The 22,910-nt window shown below is 27.1% G+C and overlaps 2 protein-coding genes across 6 annotated transcripts; both read right to left on the bottom strand.

The window, feature by feature from the left end:
• Positions 1-471: 471 nt before the first annotated feature.
• LOC112683906 (ataxin-2 homolog) lies at positions 472-12,169 on the bottom strand. 3 transcript variants are annotated; one of them, XM_025555109.1, is made up of 14 exons: positions 11,744-12,169; positions 11,214-11,335; positions 7,752-7,881; positions 7,485-7,695; positions 7,281-7,417; positions 5,593-5,714; positions 5,147-5,245; positions 4,646-5,058; positions 4,342-4,584; positions 3,792-4,210; positions 3,367-3,688; positions 3,134-3,297; positions 1,741-2,315; positions 472-608 (listed from the first exon to the last, which is right to left on the bottom strand). In XM_025555109.1, the coding sequence occupies exons 2-13, from the start codon at positions 11,261-11,263 to the stop codon at positions 1,794-1,796; spliced, it is 2,832 nt and encodes a 943-aa protein (XP_025410894.1). In that variant the 5' UTR covers positions 11,264-11,335; positions 11,744-12,169; the 3' UTR covers positions 472-608; positions 1,741-1,793. The 3 variants fall into 3 exon arrangements, with proteins under 3 accessions (XP_025410894.1, XP_025410893.1, XP_025410895.1); XM_025555108.1 differs by lacking the exon at positions 11,744-12,169 and adding an exon at positions 11,415-11,666; XM_025555110.1 differs by lacking the exon at positions 11,744-12,169 and having other exon boundaries at positions 3,134-3,291; positions 11,214-11,666.
• Positions 12,170-12,704: 535 nt separating this feature from the next.
• LOC112683922 (probable serine/threonine-protein kinase DDB_G0282963) lies at positions 12,705-21,927 on the bottom strand. Of its 3 annotated transcripts, none has more exons than XM_025555136.1 (13): positions 21,683-21,927; positions 19,134-19,253; positions 18,706-18,879; positions 18,475-18,623; positions 18,254-18,410; positions 18,018-18,180; positions 17,020-17,292; positions 16,885-16,937; positions 16,729-16,805; positions 14,725-16,583; positions 14,300-14,466; positions 13,280-14,189; positions 12,705-13,126 (listed from the first exon to the last, which is right to left on the bottom strand). In XM_025555136.1, the coding sequence occupies exons 1-13, from the start codon at positions 21,887-21,889 to the stop codon at positions 13,026-13,028; spliced, it is 4,410 nt and encodes a 1,469-aa protein (XP_025410921.1). In that variant the 5' UTR covers positions 21,890-21,927; the 3' UTR covers positions 12,705-13,025. The 3 variants fall into 3 exon arrangements, with proteins under 3 accessions (XP_025410921.1, XP_025410920.1, XP_025410922.1); XM_025555135.1 differs by having other exon boundaries at positions 12,706-13,126; positions 18,706-18,882; XM_025555137.1 differs by lacking the exon at positions 21,683-21,927 and adding an exon at positions 19,310-19,436 and having other exon boundaries at positions 12,707-13,126; positions 18,706-18,882.
• Between the last annotated feature and the right edge of the window lie 983 nt (positions 21,928-22,910).

Here is a 22,910-nt window from a genome sequence, read left to right as displayed (position 1 = left end):
AAGATAACAAAACAAAGTTTTGTTTTCAGCTTATTAGCAATTTGTTTTGTAAAAATTATAATTTTGGATAAGTATCACTTATCCTAGAGTGACACAATCTCCTTGAGAAGAAACATCAACCCAAAAAAATACAATTCAGTTACAATAATGTAGCAATAAAGTACAATATTCATGAGTGTATGTGTACATGAGCTAATTAACAACATTAATAACAACTGAATTTATAATTTAAATCCTCAACAAGATGTCATATGCTAAATTGAATGAAAACCGAAAAAAAATTATTAGGTCACAATATTAAGGTATATTATATATATATATATTTATAAACAAATTAATAAATTTTCTAGTTATTTTCTTCTTATTTTGGCATAACAAATAAAATGAAATTAACCTTTGAAGGATTTAATGGAAAAAATAATAATCATTTGTAAAGAACGAGAAAATAATAAAAAAATAAATAACAGAAACTGAACAACATTATCTAAAGCAAGTTTAATTATATCATAGTGTTCATGATGGTAGATTTTGAGCTTAAAATAGCTGACAATCAAGATTTTTCAGTTGAACGAACAAATATTTTGTATGACTTGAAAAACGCCGAGAAATTATAAAAAAAAAAATAAAAATAAAATACAATTAATTACTGCATTTTTTGTACTAAATAATGTTGATTTATGAAAACAAAAACATATTTAAAATATAATGGAAGCTACTAAACATTAAATGAGATCACCTTCGAACAGGATTAAGTTATAAATAGTTATTAATTAATAAAATTAATATTACGGAAAACATATAAATATATATTGATACAGCATAATGAATACATAGATTTTACATTATTTTACTGTTTATTCTACAATCTATAATTATGATCAGGGCTCATATGTTCATGCACTAAACAATAACTAAATATTATTCACTTATGCACTAGAAATTGACAAAATATGCAATGAAATATGCCTTAAAAAGTTCAAAAATATATAATTAGCAGTAAAAAACTAAAAATATGTGCATTGAAAAAAAAATCCTATGTGCAATTTTTTAAATAACAAATATCCATTTGGAATATGTTTAGACTATATATTCTGTAAATCTTTAATAGTTGTTTATTTTAAATCTGTAGTATTTAAAATATACAAAAGATTGATTAATACTGTTAAATTGATGAAGGAACATACACATGTCACAATAACAACTAGAGACTACAATTTTAAATTATTGCCATTTTTTCAAGAAACCATTATTTAAGTATCAAGAAGAAATTTCTATTTTTATTTTAAAACAAATTATCCGCTAAATTTAGCATTACATTTATCAGTAAAAACCAAATTTAGTAAGACTACCAAAGTTTTATATTTAATCATTTTACATGGCCATTTCACAACCATTTTCATACATTAATTATAAATAATCAAACTTTTTTTTTTTTATAGTATTTTAATAAAAAAAATTAATTTAATTAATAATATCAAAATGAGTATCAAACTTATGAATAATATGCCTAATAAAAATAAAAAAATGCATAATTATGCCAAATGTGCAAAAATATGCAAAATAAAACTTCATACATTAAACCATGGTGTCTTGAAATATATTTCATTGTCATCTAGCATTAAATACAACATAGCTAGATTGATATACAAATTCATAAACTTATGAGCTCTGATTATAATATATATATTATAGCTTCCACTATATAAAAAAAAATATAAGTAATCAATTTACAAAACTTACTTTTTTATTGCTTTTACTAAATGTGGACTAGGATCAAATGAGTTGGCTATATCTCATGACTCCCGAATGGTCGAATATATTTGGTATTGCCCTTGATGCGCTGGCGCAGATGTTGTTTGATGATGGGGATGTGGGTGGGAAATATATTGTTGGGGATGCTGTTGTGGTGGAGGTAATTGCATTGGAGGTGCCGAACCAGGTGTATTCGGTGCTGGTGGCTGTTGCGATGCTGTAGGTGTTGGTAAAATAGGGCACATAATAGTAGTACCTGCTGGGAAAGGAGGTGGTTGCGATTGTTGAGGTGGAGGTTGTTGGAAATTAACTGGAGTTTGGGACTGTCCAGGTGTTTGTGGAGGTCCAGGTTGGGGTGCTGGAGACTGAGCAGTCTGTTGCTGATTCATTATATGATGTTGTGATGCTTGATGATGGTGGTGGTGATGATATGACTGTGGTCCTTGAGGCACACCACTTTCCATTTGACTTAACTGACTTGCATTGGCCGGATGGTAGCTAATTGATGTCGGCACTAAAGTAGGCATCATACCTCCTCCTTGTTGTGGGACCATACGGACCATCTATATCAAGAGTTAATTTTATATCATATATTTTTTGAACATTTAATACATATTTATTATGGATTATTAATAATTTCTACATAACAGTACAACATAATGAACAGGGCTCGGAAGTTCTAGCAAATGTATATTTGCCTTGGTTCATCCAAGAACATCCAAAGATACAAATATGGTTCTCACTACCCGGATATCATACACAAAATTAAATTTTGCTAATTTAGGGTTTCTAGTGCTATTTTCGGGCATATTTTCACTTAATACACAAAATAATCACATTTTGTTGATAATAATTCTACTTACTTGGTTATACTTTTAAAAATATTTGAATTATTATTATTAAATAGACCTCATCAAATATTATTCATGTTTTCATCGACAATTTGATGAATTAATAGTTATTGACGTCATTGTTATTCCCTTATTAGATCATTGCATTAGATTATCAAACATTTTAATAACCCAGGATAATTTTTAAGGTAAATATATAAAACAATTTAATGATAAGTACAAATATATTTAAATAATTTAAGATTTTTGTTAACAGTTTATAATTCAACCAGTCCAAACTGTATCTATGAGCCCAAAAATTTGTAAAATTACATTTTTTTTCTAATAAATTAATAATTTTTTCAAGTAAAAAGCATATTTTTTGATTTTTAATGCTAATTATAGCACATATTTTAGAGTTTTTAAGTGCATATTTAAGAGCTAAAATGTAACATTTTTAGTGCTACAACTTCCGAGCCCTGATTATGAGCAATTAAGGTAAAAATAATAAATTTTATTACCATGGAAAACATAATTATTGAATATTATACCTGAACTTGTTGATAAGCTTGAGGAGTAGGCATAGGTTGTGGACTATAACCAGGTACAGTAAATTGTGCTTGAAGTGGTGCTGGTGCCAAAAGGGGTTGTCCAGTTGCTGCAGCTACTTGTATTTGTGAAGCTAAGTCGCTTCTATGTGACATTCCAACTGTCACTTAGTTAAATAATTTTATAAACACAAATTAATTATTTTGAATAACTAATATCAATTATTAATACTTACTTTTACGAAAACGTCCTGTTTGATTTGGCGGTTGTGGAGGCATTGAGTGAGGATGATGATTGAATGCAGAATTTGAAGTAACAAATACAGTAGGTAACATAGTGAATGCAGGATGGGGATGGGGTGGTGCTTGATGTGTTACCATTGGCCCAGTTCCTGGAGCATGTTGGTGATGATGATGATGATAAGCAGCAGGAATAGCAATTGCTGGTCCATGTTGAGCTTGAATCATTTGTTGGTGCTGTCCTGAAGAAGCAACTATATTAGTTGTCGGCGTTTGGGGAGTCATAGGTCTAGATGAATTTGGAGTACTAGGCGACCGCTGAAAAAAAATATTCAATCAATGTACACATACATATGTTTTAGTTAAAGAAAAGACAAGTAAATAATTTTAAATATTATGTATCAATTAATACAATACTAACTGGAATAAAAGGTTTTGTATTTGGATTAAAAACAAATTCTTTGGCATTAGGATTGAGCTTAGATGTCTGAACAACGGTTTTATCTGGCAATTGAGTTGCATTTTCTTCTACAGATTTTTCAATTTGATCTTTTTTAATGTTTTCTACAATTTTTTCAGTTTGTCCTTCTTGAAGTTGGTACAATGTTTGAGGAGGAGAAGCAGGAGATTCAGTCGTTTCTTCGGGTACTTGTGATACTTCCTGAACAGTTGGACAAGGTGGCTCAGAATGTGTTATTTGAGCAGGATGTTGTTTAGGTGTTGTTTCAGGCACAACTAATGCAGGTGAAGTAACTCTCAGATCATTTTGAGGTGATGCTGAAGTTAAATTAAAATCTGCACTAAAACGCTTCAGTTCAGAATTCAGATTATCATCTCTAACTGTTAATGAGAAAAAAAAAGTTATAAATAAGTGATAACTAAAAAGTATCAAATATAATTTTATAAATGATAAAATATTAATACCTATTACAACTGTGAATTATTGAATAAAATATACAAATATTAGATACCTCTAACGGAAGTCGGAGGTTGTTGTGTTTTTGGCACAGATTTATCAGCAGCTGCAGCATAAGATGTACTAACATTTGGACGAGAATTAGTTGTATTTGTTTGCTGAGAATAAGTAGCTGTTTGATACCTAGGAGGAACACTTGATATTTGATTGTGATGACCTTGAACTGTTGGCGGAGATGCCCGTGATGAAGATGGTAATGATTGATTGTCATTAGAAGAATAATTGTTTCGACCAGATACTAAAATACAAGTATTATTACAAAATAAAATAAAACATAAAAGAAAAGTAAAAATAAATACCATGTCTTGGGCCAGATGAAGATGTTTCTCTTCGACTATTTATAGAAGCTGATGAACGTTTATCACTTTGACCATTAACAGAAACTGAAGGTTCACGATTAGCTGCATATGTTTGATTAGTATTGTTGTGATAAGAAGGCAATGTAGATTTGTTCACAACATTGCTGCTACCATTTTGCTGATGAGCATGTCCTCGATTTTGGTTACTATTTTTGGTCCCTGAACCAGAAACACATTCCCATCGCTCATTAGATCCACTGCTAGGATATTTATCTGGGTGTTTACGGTTTCTATTAAACAAACCATATGCACTATTGGTAGGCTGCTGTGGCCCTGGTTTACGACGACCAGACATATATTTACTATCATGACTATTGGATATTTCATTGTTAGGTCGTGAAACAGCAGCAAACCTTAATGAAAATTCAACATACAAAACAGTTATTAATATTATTAACTGAGAATAATATAAAACTCAATAATAAATTTTTTCTTCAATACCTTTCTTCTTCATCACCATTTTCTAAATTGGCTCGATTTTGAGAACTCGGATTACTTTCAATTTCACGTGCTAAACGTGCAGCTTTTGCTTCTTCGTTTCTAAACAAAATTAAATTATAATTTTTTATTTAAAAAGAAATACATTACAATTATAAATTATTGATTAACAACTAAAATAAAACTACCAGATTATTTAGCTGTATTATTTATTACTATATATGAAGGGTTTAAAAATTAAAATTAAAATTTTTATAGTATTAAAATTTCCTAAAATTAAAATAAAAAATGAATATATTATATATTTATAGTTAACAAACAACAACAATATTACATTAATAATTAATAGAATTTTTAAATACAAATATATTTTTAATTATTTTTTATTTTAACTTCTGCAACTAATACAATTCTGAGTAAATTAATTTAATTCATTTTTAAAATATTACTTGAAATTTGATAAGTCTGTTCTTATTTCTGTAGTATAACCACTTAAATTTTGATCAAAAGTAGATGTAACACCATGTTCTTGTTCATTTCGTCTAAACATATCATCTGCATCCCAACCATTCTAAAATTTAAAAATAAAATAAAACATAACATAATTAAATAAATACAAGTATAAGTACAAGTAAATATAAAACTCCATATGAATTTACTCATTTTAATTTTTAAGACTATACCATTATCATAACATAACTCAGTAACATATTTATTTTTTGGGAAGTAGTGTCATCCATATCTGAACAACCCCAGTTAAAAAAGAAAAAAAAACTCAATAATAGTCTTACCATTACTTACTTTATGATTACCAAAATATTAATATTCAAACTGAAAAACTAAAATTAATTTTATCAGATCTGATAACAAGATTATAAAAATAATTTAAACTTAGTTTACAGATTATCAGTCATATTCAGGAATTATTATCTGGGTCACTAACGTAATAAAAATTCCTACAGCTTAACAATGAAAATATTGTTAACTTATGGGCTATGTAGTATATTAATAAATCTAGTTTTCAGTTTGTTAGCTTCAAAAATGATTCATTATTAATATTAATATTATTTTGCCATTTATATTTCTGTTGATCATACCAGATCCAGGTATTTACTGAATAAAATATAAATTTATCTAGATAAAATAAAATGAGTTATATGTAAAAAATAATGTTGTGTAGGCAACAAAAATAATATCAATAAATGTACAATATGATTACAGGATTTAGTGATGGCTTGTAGAGTTTACAAAAAATGACACACAAATATTTTTCTACCCAACTTCATAGATTAACACCCTTCATTCCTAATGTGATGCATCATTCACATTATTGAACAATCAAATTTAAAGAAGAAGAGTTTAGGTATTTTACTATAAATTGAATTAACTGTTTATAATATTTGTATAGTAACATAGAGTAATATATGTATAACTATATATACCAGACCGAATTAAGGAGGAGGTCTAGCCAGGGCGGTAGCCCCGGGGCCCAAACAATTTTAAGCCTATACAAATATTTTATCATACTAAAATTAGTTTTATAAAAATAGATTTTATATACCTATTCATTTTATGATCTTATAATTCAATTGACAATTTGTGAAATAGTTAAAAAAATATATATCATTTGTAAAGCATGTTTTGTCAAAAGGGAACATATAAAATTTCAGAACCAGGTTCCAATAGGTGCTTAATCCAACCTTGTATATATATACATACATACATACATATTTTTAATGCCTCTACATTTAAATTAAACATTATATATTGAAGATATTATTCATTCAGTACTAATAATGAATGAATAATACTCAAGTATTATAAAGTAGTATAATAATACTAAGTCTAAGCTAATATCCTTTAATTTATCTATTATGCCACTGTTTCAAATGTAAAATAACCAGTGAAGTGTAGACATACTTTAAAAAATGCAAATTCAATGTCTTTTTTATCCATAAATAATTTAAAAAAACCTGGTTTATGATATTCTCAAAATATTGAACATCCCCCAAAAATCTTACTGCTCTTACTGATATAAAAATGTTATACATTCATAACATAAAATAAACTATAATTTACTAGATATCTATATATATATATAAAAAAAATTAATATTAAAGTAATTATAATTACTCACAGCATTATTATTTCCTGAACCTAAATCAAAGTCCTCCATATCACCATTCATAGATGGTGGTTCCCACATTTCTAATACTTTTTCACCTAATGGTTGGCCATTATATTTACTAATTGTTGTATCGGTTTGGAATGTATCTATAAATTATTAAACACATGTAGTTGATCATTAAATAAAACTGACTTATGAATATTAACCACTTACTTCGAGTCATACTATCTAAATCTGTTTCATATGCAGCAATTTTAACTATACTATCAAATTTAAATATCATTTTATCAGCTACAATCTTTAAGCCTACAGCTTGACTTGATGGAGGAGGATCAGTCCTATGCGGTAATTCTAATACAACATCAAAATTACTCGAAAATGTACGCAATATACCCGAGTACATTTCTTTAGAATGAGTTACTATCTGAAAAAAAAAATGTATTAAATATTATAAAATAATTAAGTATATTTAATTCTTACTTCTACTTCCAATCCAATTAAACTAGTGACACGATGCATAAATGTTTCATTTAAATATATTCCATCAGCACCAGATACTTGGGCATTCATTCCATTTCCACCTGAAGATGAAGCTCTAGTCCGAGGAGCTCTATAAAAAAAATTTAAAAAAATACAATAAATAACATTGAATATTTATGGTACTTAAATAATATAAATAAGAATATACTTAAAAATTAGGAATATATATGTTATTATAAAAAATAAATAATTGCAAAGTTAAAAAATATAACTCTAGATAAAAACATATACCTAACGGTTTTCTTGCCAGATTACTATCAAATTAACTTTTCAGATAAGGGAATTTATTTAATAATTTATTTTAATATACTTGAAATTTTTAAAAAACTTGTGGTATGACTTGATGGTAAATAAAACATACATATTTATATAAACAACTGAATATAACTTATAGTTTATACATTTTAAAATATTTAAATAGTTATAACATCGCTATTAATAATACTATTATTGATACTATTCTGAACACCAAAAGTTTGAAGTACTTATTTCATTATCCTTCATAACAAAACAAATTATTTGTACAATAATAATTTTTGAACTACAAAAAAAAAAAAATGTTACATATTTATATGTTAGAATACTTAAATCATTTTTGAAATAGGTATAATTAGTACTCTTAGTGTCTTTGATGATTAATTGAGTTGAAAAAAGAAAAACAAATAATAGAAGAAAGATAAATACATTTTTTTTTTTTTTTAAATACTCTCTTATAATTTTATACTAAGTAATACGATTTGTCAAGTCAACAATCAATTTATAAAATAGCCATATTAAAAATGAGCTAAAATAAAAATAATAATTTAATTTAATTTAATTCATGATAGAATCAGTTAAGTTGTTAATTTGAATGTCAAAATATATTTATCGAAATGTATTTCACAAACTAACTGGCATAACCATTTACGTCAATTTATATAGGTATTCATTTTAATATCAAATAAAAAAGAATAAAAAAGGAGTTTCATAATTTTGTATAAAAATGTTTAACCCTCGGTTAAACCTTAAAAACACAACATTTTGTAGATATTGTGATATTTGGTATATTTTTAAAAACATAAATATGAACTTGTATTTAATAGAAGAAAAATATTAAAAAATGTAATCAATTAAATATAACTTTAAATGTTCCTAAAATAACTTTTCTGAAATTTCATTCAAATTTAATCTCTTAAATAATAAGAAACATTCAATACAGTGATACTATCCTTAGTGTTCATAGAAAAACAATTAATTCATTACTATTTAGAATTTATACATCAAAAATAAATTTTAAAAATGTCCAAATGTTCAGTTATGCGAGTACAATAGGTTAGTATTAAAAAAAATGGTTTATTTAAAACTATTAAATGTTTATCTCCTAATTTAGCTTAATTTATATAAACTTATTTTTTATTTTTAAGATTTAAATTACTATTTTGATAAGAGATATCTATATTTAACTTTAATAAAATGAAAAATAAAATTGAAATAGCTTTAAATAAATGGCTTATAGAATAACTATACCTGATATGTAGACTAAAAAGATTTCTACAAAATAATATAAGGTAATTGATGATAAGACTGTTTTATAATTGAGAGAGGGAATCAAAATTACAAAAATACTAAATTGCAATTCTAATATAATGAAGTACCTACTTATATTATAAGTGACTTTAAATTAAATTGTAATTTTAACACTATTGTTTTGGTATCTATAAATGTATATACTAAAGGGTCAGTAACCTTTAAGTAGGAAAAAGCCATTTTTTTTTTCATACATAAAAAGTTACAAAATCATGATGTCGAAAGAGCTTTTCAACAGGCACTGATAGGACTTTTTTTCTTTTTTTGGTCATAAGTATGATTTTTATACATAAAAAACGAATTCTTCAGCTTTAGAATATTATAAAAAGCTGCATATTATTTGCTTATGCTTCAGAGCCATAGGTTACCAATCCCAAATCTATGTGCAAATAAAATACCTATTTCAGAAAACATGAAATTAGTGTTTTTGGATCTAGCTTACAGCTAGATCATATATATATAGTATGTATTTTTATAATTTATTTACCTACCAAAACATTTGTTCAGAAATATAAAACAAATATTCTTTTCTCAGAATTCATATACTATACAGGTGTTTAATATTTAACACATACCTATGACTATTTTAATTAAAATTTTAAAATTAACTCCAAATATAACTTAAATATTAAGCCACTTAGTTTCAAATACTACATAAATTAATTGGACGCACACTAAACAATCAGCTAATATAAACTACGAATAGTGGGTGGATCTCTATGTATATCAATATCAAGACCTTTATCCCAGAATAATATACATTAAAACATATTCTACTTAATACAAAAGATAATAATTTGTAATAAAATTCGCGACAGTAAACAATGGTGACTAATGATTTATCATAATGGTTTATTTTTGAACTCATGCCAGAAGACTCGAGCATACAAAAAATCTATATGGAAAATAATTACATAAATTATAACATACAAATTAAAAAAATAAGTAAATGAAACGGAAGAGAAAAGATCATGAAAAAAATTGTTGTTATTCTCGATTCACCATCGACTATAGGAATAAAATAATTAGTATTAACATCCAAGAGCCACCAGAAAAGCTAACGTAGTTTTTTAGACCACGAAAAATATGGTTAGTCAGATGATCCACCACATTGTGCTTTATAAAGGAATTTACGACGCCAAAAATGAAGTACCATAGTAGAACAATATAAAAACTACTTATAAAATGGTTTAAAAGATTCGAATTCTTAACGACAGAAAAACGAGCGCGTGCATTTTAAGGAATTGCTCAAAAAATCAGGTGTGATACGAGTATTGCAACACTTTCTTTGTTCAGTAACTTAATGTACAAATAATAAACGTATAGTCATAATGTTTTACGAGTATAGTGCATAACGACGACTCCCTAAGTCATAGAAAATATAGCACGCGGCAGAAAAATCTCCGACAAAATGGCGACGGTGTGTTGACATTGATTAGCAGCGGAAAGCAAAGAAATAATAATAATGGTCAGTCATTAAAAGACGACGAAGTGATTATAGTTATCGCCAATACCTAGATATGCACATTTGTAGATATACAAATTATAATAAATTCTTAATCGTCAGTAATTACACTGTACATAAGTACAAGGATACGACAATTCCTGAGATTGGAACATATTTAAAAGATAATAAAATATATCAGTTTCTTTCTATTTTTCGAAAAACAAACACCCCAGTTGTTTAAGACACCTCGGTTTCGAATTTCTCAACAATCCCTATGAGAAAAACAGCACTCGTAAAACTCTCAAAACACGAAAACAAAAAAATTGATTTAGCATGAGAAACTTCGCACTGTACAAACATAAAAGTACACTAAAATCATAATTTCTCACCTCGATCCGGTGCTGTTGGTGTTGGCGCGACTTTTTCTCTTCGTGTTCATCCTGCCGTCGTCGTTTCGGCCGGGAAAGGCGCAATTCTTCGTCGGGACCGGAATTTTGAATAATTTCTAACACTGAACGAAAAGTATAAAACAACGTTTGGACGTGGCCTTAAACTTTTTCCAATTTATCTTATTTTATATGAATTATTACTTAATCGATCTAATCGATTCGAATCGGTTTCGGCCGAACGGGTGTGTATTTATACAAATGTAAGTATATGTGTGTGTAAATAGTTACGTACGTTGACAACACAAAAACCGAACCAATTGCGTTATTCGAACCGATGCGTTGAGCGACGGCAGTAACGACGGACAACCGGCAAGATACGTAAAAATTAAATTAAATTAATAAATAAATGTAGATAAATATATATACATATATGTGTATACGTGTATGTATGTATATATATATAAATATATGTATATAGGGTATAGAAAAAAAAAAATAAAAAGGGGCGAACAAATTTAATATATACGAACGCCCTGGTAGTAGGCTAACGACAAGCGCTGACGTAATCGATCAAGTTCACTGCACTCGGTGTACGTTTTGGATCTTCTGGCCAAGTGTACGCGACTGGACTGAGCGGTTACGAGCACCCGGAAAGACGCGATCTCACAGCAGACACGGCATAATCAGAAAGAAGAAAATAACAACTCTCTAATAATAATTAATAAAAATAACTGATATTTATTTTTTATATATTATCATGTGTATTTCATTGATATATATACACACACATATATATATATATATTACACATGTATGTATATATAAATTTGACGCGCCGACAATAAAGATTGAACGATTTCGCAGCGGACACGGGCAAATAACGAAACAGAAAATTTTTTATAAACGTTTCTACAAACACACTAATGTACGAGCCTGCGCGAACATTCGCGGTAGGTGTGCGGTGAGAGGAAGGAACGGTGCAGTGGATCACCACTAACAAAAGCATTGATCCATGGAACCACACATCGCTCATGGAACAGTGTACTAAACATATGGTTTAAATTTGCCCGCCAAACGCTTGAAACAAAATATACCACAGTAGTTGATACGCGTACCGATATTGGGGTATTCTTCTCGATCAAAATTTAGAGATGATCTGCACTTTTTGTACTGTATATTAAGTAAATACAATGTACACACCTTTTTCCATATTTAAATCGATTGTATAATATATATAAATATATATTTAAAAAATCAACAACATTAGACAATAAAATAAATATTCAAATAGGCTCCTGGCTCCAAATAAACAATCATTAAAAAATAAATAATGAACTATAAAATACAATAAAATGGTATTATTTTCATGTACACAATGAATAACGTCAACTAAATGATAACATTTAACTAGATAATAATAATTAATTTGATATACAATAATATAGAAAAATTATATAATTGTAATTAAATAACATAGAAAACCCTATTGCGATGAACTAGTAATTAAAAATTAATAATAAAAAAACACTTTTAATGTATTTAACTAATAATTAAAGCCCTGATAAAATTTGCAATAATAGAATATGAGAAAATCAACGGAATTCAAATTAAATTAACCAAAATTATTAATTAATTACAACATTAATTACCGATATTCAATTAATTGTTAATGTTTATAAATATTTCATTTTTTCTTTTGATTCTTTGATACAAATAAGTAGCAAAATAGTTTTTCCCATACACTTGAATGACCTATATAAAGATATATCACATAAATATTGTTAAAAAAAAAAAATATACACATAAATTCGATCAATTTTTCTCAGATTCTAGTGGATTAATAGCAACACTTTCAACAGCAAATTTTATACATCCATCACCACTAGATTTAGTTTGTCTCTGACTATATTTACCTAAAAAGAAAGAAAAGAATTTGGTTACTAATGAAAAATTCATAATATTCAATCTAATGATTATTTCTCTAAGCTTAAAAATATTTTTTCCAGTGAATTTTAAATGATATAATTTCAAATATTATATTATGGATACTAATATTTTATACTAACTAATTGGTTTCTGGGAAGATAAATTACTAGTTGAAGGCTTGTTAGGAGAATTAAATAAATCATCATCGCTATCATCACCAAATATTGATTTTGTTTTGATCACAGTCTTTTTGGTAAATTTTTGACTAAATTCAAATTCATCGTCACTATCAAATAAATTGGATGACGCCTTTTTTATTTTTTTGGATTTCGTAGAAAATAGATCATCATTGTCGTCATCAAATAAAGAATTAGATTTTTTAGGTAATAATGTGCTTTGTACAGCAGTTTTATTTTCTTCTTTATTTATTTGTAATGATTCAACTTGTTCATCTGGTATTTTTTCAAGTTTTAAATGTTTTTGTTGGTCTGATAGAATTTGTGATTGTTTTTCATCTACTGATTTGATTTCAATAAGTTTTTCATCAATTATTTCAATATTTTGTAATGCTTCATTAACTGGTTCAATATCTTGAAATTTATTTTCAAGTTCAGATTTTATTTCTGATAGTTTTTTGTCTGACATTATTTCTCTATTTTTAATACAATAATCTTCAATATTTTTATCTTCATAAGTTGCCTCAAATGGATCTGAATCATCATCAAATAGATCTGAAGTAAATGTATTTTTTACTTTATTCTTAGCTTCTATTTTTTCACTACTTTTGAAAATATCATTATCATTAGTTTTAAGTAAATTATTATTAAACGATGATTGTGTTTCTTTTGGTTTTATATTTAAAGAATCTATAGCATTATTATTCGATATTGGACTAGATTGATAATCAACTAAATCAGATGTTGAACCAAATAAACGAGCAGATTCTTGTAGGTTTGATTCATAATTAATATCTATAGATGAAATTCGAGCAGCAGCTATTCTTGCTTTTCGGCTTTGAGGGCGTCTTTTCACTTGAACTCTTGCTCTTTCCTAAAGTAACATTTTTATATGATGTAATTAATAAAAAACTGAAATGAAAAATTTATTTACGAATACAAATATGCAATACAAAAAATATTAAATTATAAATGTATATTTACTTTTTCAGCACTAAAAAGTTTTGACCCACTAGTTGGTAAATTATCATCAATTTTCTTTTCATCTAATGAAACTGATCGAGAAATTTCAGATATTTTCGATGGACTTTTTGAATTAGGAAGTAAACCAGCAATATTTATAAAAGCACCGGCATTCTTATTTAATTTCCCTGAAAAATCAAAAATCTCTTTAATAATATTTTAATACAAGTGTATATAGTTAAATAAATAAGTTATAAAATTATATAAATACTATTGAGAGTAATTTTTACTAGTGTAATCCAAATAAATTAATTTAATTAGATAAACATAAATTTATCATAGATTAATGAAAAATCTATCAATTAGTAGTTATAAAAAACTGGAAAATACATTATACACGATTAATATCAATTTATTGATTTATGAAATATTATTATTAAATTTACCAGGAAGTTTTGTTGTTTCAATTTTTGAGTTAGGCGAACTAAAGGAAGAGCCATCAATAGAATCTCTTAGAGACACTTTTGAATCAGCATGAAAATCTGTTGATGGGTGAATTATTGTAATTTCTTTTTCAGAGTTCTTTTTTAGATTTTGTTGTTCATTGTCATCACTTGAACATGAAGAGAATTTTTTATTCTGAATTGTATTTTCAATGGAAATAGGCAATGGTGTCTTATTGGAATCATCCATCTTATTTTTATTAAATAATTCTTGATTCATGTTTTTGAGCAAATTTTCAGAGGATGTATTTAATTTTTGATTTATTACTTCAGATTTTATATTAGAGTTCTTATTTTGACTGTTAGAACTAGAAGTTAGATATTCATCATCACTACTTGAAAATATTGATTTTTCATTCTGAGTTGTACTTAAGGTAGATGTAGACAATGGTTTGTTTTTAGCAGTATCTAACTCATTTTCAATAAATAATTCCTCATTCTTATTATTTAATGTATTTTCTAATGATGAATTTTGAAAAATATTTTTATTCTTGGTATCCCACTGTGGACTAGAAAATTCTTCAGATGATAAACTCATAGTTTTTGTATTCTCATTTGAAGTTTGATTATTAGACACATTTTTAGACCCATCAGAAATGCTCTTATTAAAAGGCAATTTGTTTTCATCTTCATCATCGGATAAAAGACTAAATACATTTGTATTCTTTTTATTAGTTAAAATTGTTTTATCTGCACTTTCTGTTTTTTGTACTTGATCATTTGTAACACTATCATCAATTGATTTTGAAATACCTATTTTTTTAATTTCTGATAAAGCAGATTGTTTTTTGTTATTTTTTTTAGTGAAATAGTTGTTTGATTTATTAGTATTAAATATATCATCATCAGAAGAAGAATCAAACAACTCTACTTTTGGTGCATAAAAGATATCATTAATATTTTCAACTAATATAGTTGAACCAATAATTTTTTGGTCTTCTTTTTTAAAATTATTTTTATTAGATTCCTTAATGTTAAAAAACATATCATCATTTAGATCATCTTCATCTGATGAAAATAAATTATTTAACTTTTTTGCACTTTGCGAATTTAATGGTTTTTGATTATTTTCTATTATTTTACCATCTGTGTTTGAGGATTCTATGATATTGCTGTTTAAAAAATTTGATTGTGATGATTCTTCAACAAAAATACTATCACTACTGGACTGTATATTTGATTTTAATTCATCAATGAGTTTCTTGTTTAATATTCCTGTAACATTTTTTTCTTTTATGGGAGATTCTGATTTAACATTTCCTTTATTCTTTATTTGATTTGAGTCATTTAATACTTCATCATGAACTTGAGGAAATAATAACTTCGAATTATTTTTGAATATAGATTTACTGCTAGCAGATTTAATACTAAATAAATCATCATCAGATGAAGAATCTAAGAACCTAGATGTATTATTGTTATGTGAAGTTATTTCTTTGGTAGACAATTTTGAATTCATAATTTCTTCATCTGAATCAGACTCTGAAAAGATAGTTCTTGATGATTTAACATTTTTAATTAAATTTTCTGTTTGTTTGGTGATTTCTGGCTTGGATGCAGTAATGACATTTAATGCTTTATTGGTAAACAAATCTTTGTCATCTGATTCTTGTTCAAAAAGTGAATGGCTTTTTGATTCTTTAACTTCAATTTTTGAATTTTTCTGAACAGAAGTAGCAGGATTTTGATTTGAATTATTCATCAATTGTTTTGAAATATTAAATTCATTATTATTGTTGCCAACATTATTATTCTGTATTTTTTCAGCCATTTTATTGCTTGTTTGAATTATATTTGCTTGCCTGTTAAAAAAAATAAAATATAATTAATTTCATGTACTAAATGTATTGATATATTATAGGTATATTTAAACTGATATTTATCGTAAATAAAAGATAATAATTAGTTTTTATTTGTTTTTTTTTTTTGTTTTTTTAATGGCATTACTTTATATTCTGAGATGAACTAGATATGTATGGTTTAACATCTGATCCACCAAGGACATTAACAGCTCCTCTTGGTAACTAACAAAATAATAAAAAATTATTTATAAGTTAATAAGTAATTAAAAATTTCAATAAATAAAAATTAAATGTATCTAACTTTTATTTTAGGTGATTCCATATTTTCATTTTCTGGCAGAGAACAATTATTATCTAAAATGTTACATATTATTTTAAAATTAATATTTATCTACAAATAATTACTTATCAAACAGTCAATATCAAAATAAATAACCTTTTTGAAAGAGTCTTCGTAATTCATCATTTAATGATTGTTGTATACTCGGTGTTTCAATCTTTTCAAGATTATCAGATTTAATAATTTGTTGGGGTGGTTCATCTGAATATATTGGTAGAGGTGGTTCATTTGATAAATCATCATCATTATCATCCCATAAGCTTCTCTCACCATACAAATTATTACTACCATTATCAAACATATTATATTCATGGTCTAAGTCATCTTCATCATTATCATTGGGTAATGGAGGTGGACTAAATAAATCATCTGCTTAAACAGTTTATTTTAATTAATGATAAAATAAAATTGCCATAATATGTCATAAAATATAATAAAATATAATTAATAACAATTGATATGTGAATATTAGTGAACATTACTATCAACTTTTGGTGTTTATATTATTTTTATTGTCTTAAGTAGTTTTTAAAAAGCCATAAAAATCAATGGTTAGAATTTAAAATGTCCTTAAATAGTTTTATAACCATAACATATAATATAATATAATACAATTTAAAAAAAATCATAAAACAAGTTTCCTATTTAAAGCAACATTTTAAATTACTATTACTTATATTTATAGATACTCTAATTGATACTCTTCCAATTTTTCAACTACCACTAGATGCAATGACTATTTGTTAATAAAAACATATCCTGATAAGTAAAATGGTTAAATGAAATAATAAAATATTATAAGCAAATATGTATTATTATTGATTATAAATACTAGTATTTATAATCAATGATATTATACATATTTAAATTAACACATTCAATTCACATACATTTTGTATACATACGGGGTGATGTTCAAAATAAAATCAATTGAACTTTTATACAATTAACGCCTTGAAGCGTCATCCACAGTGAATGTGTTACAAAAATATAGAAAGCAATTCGAGTAGTAGTAGAGATAACAAAATTAGTAGTCATGATGCATCTGAGATAAAGAAAAAGTATATATTTTTAAAACAAGACCTGAAATGTACCTTCAGCATAATCAGCATAAGTAAGCTCAGTTTTAGATTTTGGTTTTGCTGGTTCAACATTATCAAAAGGATCTACAGAATGAGGATTAGACTCATGTGTAACTTTTGATTCACTGATAGAATATACATCTTTTTTAGGTACATCATTACTAGATAATGATTCCTAAAAAAAAAAATTTATAAACTGTTAATACAGAGAATACATTATTGTACTTAGATCATTAATTTTATATTACTTGATCTTTAAATGTACTTTTGGCTGGTTCAACATCAGAATCTGAATCTGAAGACATGATATTATCTAGAGCAGTTTGGGATTGTATATTACCACTTATTGAAGGAAGATTTAATTTTTTATAGAATATTCGTGGCCTAAATATAGTTTCTTCATGTCTGCAATAAATAAACATAGATAAAAAAGTATTGTAAGAGAGTATTCTCTAAACACAATTCTTACTTTAGGTCATCATCAGAATCATCAGAATCGCTAACTACAACAGTAACTCTCTCAAAATGAGTATCAATAGCTTTAAAACTATTTTTAAGGACTTCTTTTATATTTTTTAACAATACATCGGTACCATTGTTTTCGTGAACAATAGATTTCTAGATTAATTGAAATATTACATTTAATTAAAATAGAAAAAATAAATAAGTAATATTAATTTATTACAAAAATTATGCTTACCTCAACTTTTGTTTGTAGTGTCTCATCTTCTTCTTGGACTTTGTTTTCAATAAACTGTTTGTCTGCTAATAACTGAAATTCATTATTGATATTTGCTATTTGAACAGCTGTATCATTCACGCAAGACACCAAATCATCTAATTCATTCAATGTATTTTTAGCACCTTGAGTAATCTTCTGAAAATTTAGAAGTACTGAATTATTTGGTATATGCAAGTATAACATAAATATAATGAAAGTCAATAACAATTAATTTTTTTTTTACTTCATATTAACTTTCACATTTATTAATAATCTTATTTGACACATTTAATTCTGTTATGCAAAAATAAAAAATGTATATGAATATGATACTAATTATAAAACACATACTTAAATCATAAATATTATAAGTAATTTTAAGGAGATAAAATATATTTTTTTATTACATTTGACAGTTGTTGAAGATAATCCACTAATCGTACTTCATCCCCTTGGTTCCAATCTTTACGTCGCTCAATGAAATCACTTAAAGTCCACACATGGGATTCCTTGGGCGGTAACTTGCTCTATTAAACATGCTCAACTTATAAAATCAAAATAAAAAATGTTATGCAACACTGACCTCCATCAGATAGACAGTTATGGCAAGCTATTATTTGATCACAGTGATAAGTTTAAACAAATAATTAACAGTAAAATATTTTAAAATTATTTTTATTTAAATCTGAAAAATAGGGTTTCTTTTATTATTACCCCAATAATATTTCATAGAACGCAACTTCAGAATCACAAAATAAAATATTTTGAGAGAAATTACATAAGATAACACGAACAATGATAACAATTTCGCTCTTATCACATTTAATGACAAGAGCTTACCGGTTGCGTAATAAATATTTATTATGCAACCAGTAAGCTATGTTATTAAATAAGATTGATATTATTAAATATTATTGATTAAATATTTGTATTCATTTTTATCTCTTATTCAATAATATTTAATAATATCAGTCTTATTTAATAATAACATAGATGATGGAATAATTCTAATAATAATAGAGTACAATTATTATTAAGAACTATTTAGTCAATGATAATATGTACCATTTTTGTAATATAGATTTACGGCCACTTTTCACAACAATTGTAATGTAACTTATGTGTGGCAAGGCTATTTTTACTCAATGATCTGAAGACGGTTGAGTACTTTTCCCGATATCAGTAGGCAAGGTCGTAACTGGAAAAAAATTTCGAGGGGTCTAACATTATTATTTAATACAATTTATAGTTAATAAACTATATTCATCGATAAAATGTTTCTACTTTCGAACATTTCAGGGGGGTCCGGAACCCCAGTTACGGCCTTGCCAGTAGGACTTCTATTAATAGTTAATACCGAGACAAATATTATGGTCTCATCTAAATTCCATGAACTTGTTATCGATTGTGGTATTTTACAAAAATATTTTTCTGATCTTGAAAATCAAAATGGGATAAATAAAAAAATAATACGTTAATTTGACTGAAATGAGTTAAGTTAAATTAATTTATCAGTAATGAAATAAATTAATAAGTTAAATTAACTTAACTTTTAACTTATTAACTCGTTAATGCCCAGGCTTGTATGCAGTGGCGTAGATACAATTTTTTTCTGGAGGGGGGTTTAGAGTAAGTTTTAAGTGTTCTTAGTATATCTTAAAACGAGGTCATATGTAATAATATTACATTTAAAATGGTATTATTATTATGTCCCGTATTTAATGAAAATTATTTTGTTACTTAATTTTTAATATATACCTTATCATAGTAAAATTAAAATATTTTACTATAATATGTAAATATTAATAAATAATAATCAAATATCATAAAAAAAATCTGTGGGGGTTGGAAACACCTTACACCCTCCCTGTAACCACGCCACTATTTGTATGTATGTATTGCCATAAAATTGCATGTCATTTGGCTATATTTCCGGATTTCAAATGAGTGAATGAAATAATTATGGTTGAATAAATTATATTTATTTTAATTGTTCAAAATTACTTTGTATACTATATTAGATGTAATGTTATTTTTTGATTTCAAAGTAATTGTCTTTCAAGAGTTCCAACCCGAGATAAGTCAACATAAAACTACCCATGGGAGAAACACTGCTTTCTTAGGTCAATGCCCACCAGAGAGAATGTTTGATCCTGGGACTTAATAATAATTAGGGCAAAAGAGATCTTGGCGGGATACTGTAGTTTTTTAAATGGTATGGGTAAATCCGTCGGATTTATGGCTATCCGCGGAACATAAGCTAGTTGCCCCAATGCTGCCCCTGTAGGAATGTTCGCTATAATTATATAAACAGCCTTGTGCCATTACACATGTTGAAAGGGCTCAAATTTCTTAATAGCATGATAAAATGCAAACTTTTAACATAAAGTCATGAAGATGTCAGGGGCACAATTTCAATAAAAAAAACTGGGGGTGCTGAAACCCTTCTATCTTTTTCATGTTTCTTATTGGTTATAGACACCCGCAACCCGTACAATTCCACAGTTAATAAAATATTTGGTAAATATTTGAATATTTCTAAATTATATAATAATAATAATAATATTTTGATGGTATATTAGAGTAAATTTATATATAAATTAATTAATAATAATTTAATTTCGTTTACAGTAATGAATTCAAGTATTAATTATACATGCTTTTATTTATTTTACATTATGCGTTATTGATTTAAGAATATTTATAAGTATGCGGTAATAGTTTATAGAGCATTAATTTTTAATTTAGATTTGACTGATTTGAGACTGTGTGTAGTATGAACATTTTGATATTTTAGGCACTGCTTAGAGTCACCAAGTTATTTGAACAGATTGTCCTTAACCAGAGGTAATCCTGCGGTGTAGGACGAAGCGGGTGCGTAAACTTGAGGGTATCCGTAATAAGTTGCGGACGGGACGACGGCTGGTGCGACGGCGATTCCGTTGTAGTTTCTTACCATGTACTGCGAACTGTATGTGGTGACCACGGGTGCGGGGACGGCAGTTACAACTGCAGGTGCAACGATCGGAGACGAAAGTGTTAAAGGCAACCTAGACGGTGCGGCAACGGAGACGACTGCGAGAGAACATGCGACAAGCGCGAACAACGACTGCGAAATAAACGAATACCTACATAATATTATTGTTATTAATACGAAATTCATTGATTAATATAACACAAAACGGGAATAGATTAGTAATAGAAAATGGACCGTTCACGTTGTACACTAGTGAAGTAGAACACAAACGACCTATGATTGGTGTCCCCCACCAAGAAAGTTTTTCATTCTTACGTGAATATGCAATTGCGTTTTACTATAAAATAGATACAATAAAAAATATATGAGCAAGACAATTAATTTATATTATAACCGTAAAGTGAGTCATTTAATTTCAGCTACGTAGACGACTTTTTTTTGAGGAAATACTATGCATTTGTATAGTGGACTGATTAGCAGTATGAAGTAGTAAAGTTTTCCAAATCGAAAAATATATAAATTTATTATGATAATAACAATACTTTTTTTAACGTCTTTTCCCATCCCTAGAAATTCCTATGTGTTTGTCGTTTACCCGTTGATTTTGACGTGATATGCTTGGAAAGCTTCAAATTACCTTTACCCTCCACAAGATAAAATTAATTATAGTTAACATTTTGATGCTTATTTTAAAACGGTGCGGATATGTATGACTTTTGATATGATGTCTGACTGACGACCAGTGGCGTCGAACCTTTTTTATATCATTGGAGTAAACCCTACTTATGGGTACCCACCTACTCACCAAAAAATCATAAATAGCATGTATTGTATACCTATGAGCTACGAGTATTTACTACACATCTAGTAATTACATAATATTATGGAATATTTTACCGTACAATAATATATCTAGCACTCATTAAGTCTAACCACTTACCCACAACCTAAACAATTTCTGGGGTATTTACCCCACTTGCTATACGTTTTCGGCGCCACTGCTGACGACTGATACCTCCAATGTTTCGATCCCAATATTTATATGAGTCAAGATGGTCTGGAGTGTCGCACTTAAGGACAACGAAATACATGTTGATTGCGTCTTGACGAATTTCCTAATGTTTTGATATTATTATTGTGCTAAAGTTATTACTGAAATACATTTGGCCAATTTGTTGTGATTACGTTGTTGATAATACGAATTTCA

Source organism: Sipha flava, unplaced genomic scaffold (assembly GCF_003268045.1).
Source record: "Sipha flava isolate LNK unplaced genomic scaffold, YSA_version1 237_pilon_pilon, whole genome shotgun sequence".
NCBI lineage: Eukaryota > Metazoa > Arthropoda > Insecta > Hemiptera > Aphididae > Sipha > Sipha flava.
The sequence above is the reverse complement of the archived record's forward strand: the minus strand, read 5'-3'. Positions and strand labels throughout refer to the sequence as shown.

What these genes read in the sequence shown, in the direction of transcription:
- LOC112683906 (XM_025555109.1), bottom strand. Translation starts at nt 11,263, where the DNA reads ATGAACACGAAGAGAAAAAGTCGCGCCAACACCAACAGCACCGGATCG. An exon ending in TTCATCTGGCCCAAGACATG is followed by an intron (nt 4,585 to 4,645) that starts GTATTTATTTTT and finishes CTTGTATTTTAG; the next exon opens with TATCTGGTCGAAACAATTAT. An exon ending in ACCTCCGACTTCCGTTAGAG is followed by an intron (nt 4,211 to 4,341) that starts GTATCTAATATT and finishes TCTCATTAACAG; the next exon opens with TTAGAGATGATAATCTGAAT.
- LOC112683922 (XM_025555135.1), bottom strand. Translation starts at nt 21,889, where the DNA reads ATGAATTTCGTATTAATAACAATAATATTATGTAGGTATTCGTTTATT. An exon ending in ATCTTCAACAACTGTCAAAT is followed by an intron (nt 18,883 to 19,133) that starts GTAATAAAAAAA and finishes CTAAATTTTCAG; the next exon opens with AAGATTACTCAAGGTGCTAA. An exon ending in AGTTCATCTCAGAATATAAA is followed by an intron (nt 16,584 to 16,728) that starts GTAATGCCATTA and finishes TTTTTTTAACAG; the next exon opens with GCAAGCAAATATAATTCAAA.